The 3999-nt window shown below is 37.2% G+C and overlaps 1 protein-coding gene across 1 annotated transcript in view; it reads right to left on the reverse strand.

The window, feature by feature from the left end:
• Positions 1-654: 654 nt before the first annotated feature.
• The window catches only part of LOC106867295 (sushi, von Willebrand factor type A, EGF and pentraxin domain-containing protein 1), a 23085-nt gene continuing 19740 nt past the window's right edge, over positions 655-3999 (reverse strand). Inside the window, exons 13-15 of the mRNA XM_014912134.1 lie at positions 3438-3638; positions 2305-2504; positions 655-811 (exon numbers count right to left, since the gene is read on the reverse strand). Of these exons, the coding sequence (XP_014767620.1) occupies positions 2311-2504; positions 3438-3638 (395 nt within the window). The 3' untranslated portion in view covers positions 655-811; positions 2305-2310. The remainder of the gene's footprint in view (positions 812-2304; positions 2505-3437; positions 3639-3999) is intronic.

The following is a 3999-nucleotide window of genomic DNA, read 5'->3' on the forward strand; positions in this document are numbered from 1 at the left end:
TGTGTGTGTGTGTGTGTGTGTGTGTATGTGTGTGTGGGTGCTGAAACGTTCCTGGCTTTGGGTAAAAGAAAATACAGGAGGATCAGTTGATTATGATTTTATCCAATATATTCCCTTCTCAGATTGACACATTATATATAGCAGTCCTTCAGTTTTTCTAAGCCCTGTGAAAGAAGTGGGAAGTTTGGGCCTCCAGCCAGGTCTTTCATGGTACCCTTAAATTCAGGACCATTTCAGCAGCCCCTTGTATATCTTTTACCTTTTGCTTGTTCCAATCATTTAACTGTGGCCATGTTGGGGTGTCATCTGTGTGTGTGTGTGTGTGTGTGTGTGTGTGTGTGTGCGCACATGTGCATGTGTGTGCGTGTGTGTGTATGTGTGTGTGTGTGTCTGTATATATAAAGTAGTGGAGGCAATCTTTTTTAAAAAATGAAGGATTAATTTCACAAAAACTTCATTTTCTTGCTGGTTCTAACTATTTGTAAGTCAAATTCTTACTCTTTTAAACAAATATGATTCTTTCATTAAATCAATAAAAAAATTATTATTTAATTAATCAATTTATTTTTCATTTATATATTTTTTATTTTATTTATGCTGTCTTTTTCTTGTTTGTTTTTTTTTGTATTGTTTTAATTAACACAAATTCAGTCAGGTGATTAAATAATTTTATTTGATTCGGTTCTACTTGAATGGCATCAAAAATAATGCCAAGTGAGAGAGAGCTGATCCAAGAACTAAAGAACGATATTTGATGTATTTCATCGATTTGCTTTGGTCTTTGATATGGATTGGTCTCTTGCAAAGAATTCTGTAAGTAGAAGAAACAAAATTAATTAAGAACATGAATAATTCAAAAGCACCATAGCTGTGCGGTAAGAAGCTTTCTTCCCAGCTACATCATTCTGAGTTCAGTCTTACCGTGTGGCACTGGGGGCCCAGTTTCTTATACTATAACCTCAAGCTGACCAAAGCCTTGTGAGTGGATTTGGTAGACGGAAACTGAAAGAAGCCGATCATATGTGTGTGTGTTTGTCCCCCACCATAGAATAAGTACTAAACTTTAAAAAAAATACTAAGTCCTGGAGTCGATTTGTTCAACTAAAACCCTTCAAGGGTGTGCCCCAGCATGGCCACATTTAAATGACTGAAACAAGTAAAAGAATTAAAATAAAAAAGATGAAAGACTAACATAAAACAATCGTTAAGTTATTGTTAAAGTAAACGAATCTATTTTAGTCTCTGATCCGCAGGTGGACAGTGTCTCCTTTCTCAGTCTTTTCTGCTGCTCTGAGAATGGCTTCTGTTCTTTGAGGCCAACTGGTCTTGCACTTTCGTCTTGTATTTAGGCACTGCCCACACTTTTGTTTCTTATAAGGCTTTGGTAAACCTGGAGGTACAGTAGAGGGATTGAACCTCAAACTATGTGGTTGAGAAATTAACTTTTTACCCCACAGCCATTCTCTTACACACACACACACACACACACACACACACACACACACACACACACACATACACATTTACAAACAGACATTCACACCACCCAGACACACAAAGACACACCCATACATACACACCATGCACAAACACACACACATATGAACATGTGTGTGTTTGAAAGACAACGGTTGACCTTGGCAGGATTTGAACTCAGAATTTCAAGAACCAAAACAAATACAACAAAACAGTTTTCATCCGAAGCTCTAACGTTTCAGCTACTTTTGTCACCTTTAGTAAATAATATTGTCTGACTGAGGCACAAGGCCAGCAGTTTTGAGGGGAGGGTGTTTAGCCATTACCATCGACCCCAGTACATCTCTGGTACTTTGTTTTTATTGACCCTAGAAAGGATGGAAGACAACTGTTACCTCAATGGGATATGAACGGAAAACATAAAGGAAGGTTAAAATAACTTGGGGAAATTTTGGCTGACATTGTAATGATTCAGCCAATCAGCTAAATTAATAACAATAATAATAATAATGATAATAATGATGATAATAATAATAATAATAATAATAATAATAATAATAATCCTTTCTACTCTAGGCACAAGGCCTGAAATTTGGAGGCAGGGAATAGTCGATTACATTGACCCCAGTGCTCAACTGGTACTCATTTAATCAACCCTAAAAGGATGAAAGGCAAAGTCAACCCTGGCAGAATTTGAACTCAGAACATAAAGATGGACAAAATGCCACAAAGCATTTTGCCCGGCATGCTAACGACTCTGCCAGCCCACTGGCCTTAAATGATGATGATGTGTTACTTCAATTTTATATTCCAAAGCAAAATACTGACCCCATTTCAAGAACCACAATCACATGTGGGAATGTTGCCAATTATCCATTGTCCATTTTTGCCACAGATTGCCTTCTCGTCATTACTCTTAAAACAGAAATCATTTTTACAAGTAAACTTTGCCACGGAACCTTCTGACAAGGGGTAATTGTAATTGACCTGAACTTCCTTGTCCACTTTCAATTCTCTACAATAGGTATCTGCAAAAACAAAAAAATTATGGCATTAGTTGTCAGTAAAGTAAATATTGTTTTGAATACTGATAAATAAAGTAAAAATAGTTATAGAGTAAAAGTAAAAATAGTTGTAAAAGTAAAAGTAAATATTGTCTTGACTGATAGGAACAGTTATCTGGTTACTATGGTGTATAAATGTCTGAAATCACAAAATTTCCGTTGACTGGAACTTGAGTCCATCACAGGGTGGTTACTCATTTACAGCTGAGTGGACTGAAGGCATGTGGCCCAATGGTTAGCACGGTATTTGGCTCATGGTCATAAAGTAGTGAGTTTGATTTCCTGCAACAAGTGATGTCCTTGAGCAAGACACTTTATTCCCCATGGCTCTCATCCATTCAGCTGGCAGTAATATATATATGTATATATATATACACACACACATATCATCATCATCATCATCATCATCGTTTAACATCCGCTTTCCATGCTAGCATGGGTGGATGATTTGACTGAGGACTGGTGAACCGGATGGCTGCGCCAGGCTCCAATCTGATCTGGCAGAGTTTCTACAGCTGGATGCCCTTCCTAATGCAAACCACTCCGAGAGTATAGTGGGTGCTTTTATGTGCCACTGACACGAGGGCCAGTCTAGCAGTACTGGCAACGGCCACACTCAAATGGTGTTTTTTACATGCCACCTGCACAGGAATCAGTCCAGCGACACTGACAACGACCTAACTCGAATGTTTTATTCACGTGTCACCGGCACAAGTGCCAGTAAGGTGACGCTAGTAATGATCTCAGCAGAATTTGAACTCAGAACATAAAGAAAGACGAAATGTCACCATGCCTTTTGCCGAGCATGGTAACCACTCTGCCAACCAACCACCCTAAATATAGTAATTGATAAATTAACAAATTATTAAGTCAATAAAAAATACAAAATATATTTACTTTTTTCACATGACTGCAGCTCATTGGTCCATTTTGCCATATCACACTTAGCAACAATTGGTGGTCCTTTGAGACTGTGGTCACGGTCACACTCAACCGTCAGCGAGACATTGGCAGCGACAGTGTCTCCGGCATTTACAAACTTCCCAGTTGAGACGTCCTTTAATTTTCCATTCATGATGGTCGGTGCTTCGCATACCACTGAAAGGCAAGGTAAATAAAATATCTATTGTTGGTGTGTGCATGTGTGTGTATGCATATGTATGTGCGTACATGTGCATGAGTGTGCATGATTGAACATGTGTATGAATGTGTATATATGTGTGTGTGTGTATGTGTACATACTTGTACGGAGGGTATGCTTCAGTAAAGGAAGAAAATAAAAACAATAATAATAACAGTAATAATGATAATTATACGATTATAATAATAGTAATAATAATAATAATAATAATAATAATAATAATAATAATAATAATAATAATAATAAGAAGAAGAAGAAGAAGAAGAAGAAGAAGAAGAAGAAGAAGAAGAAGAAGAAGAAGAAGAAGAAACAATAGAC

The sequence above is a fragment of the Octopus bimaculoides genome, chromosome 21 (assembly GCF_001194135.2).
Source record: "Octopus bimaculoides isolate UCB-OBI-ISO-001 chromosome 21, ASM119413v2, whole genome shotgun sequence".
Lineage (NCBI taxonomy): Eukaryota > Metazoa > Mollusca > Cephalopoda > Octopoda > Octopodidae > Octopus > Octopus bimaculoides.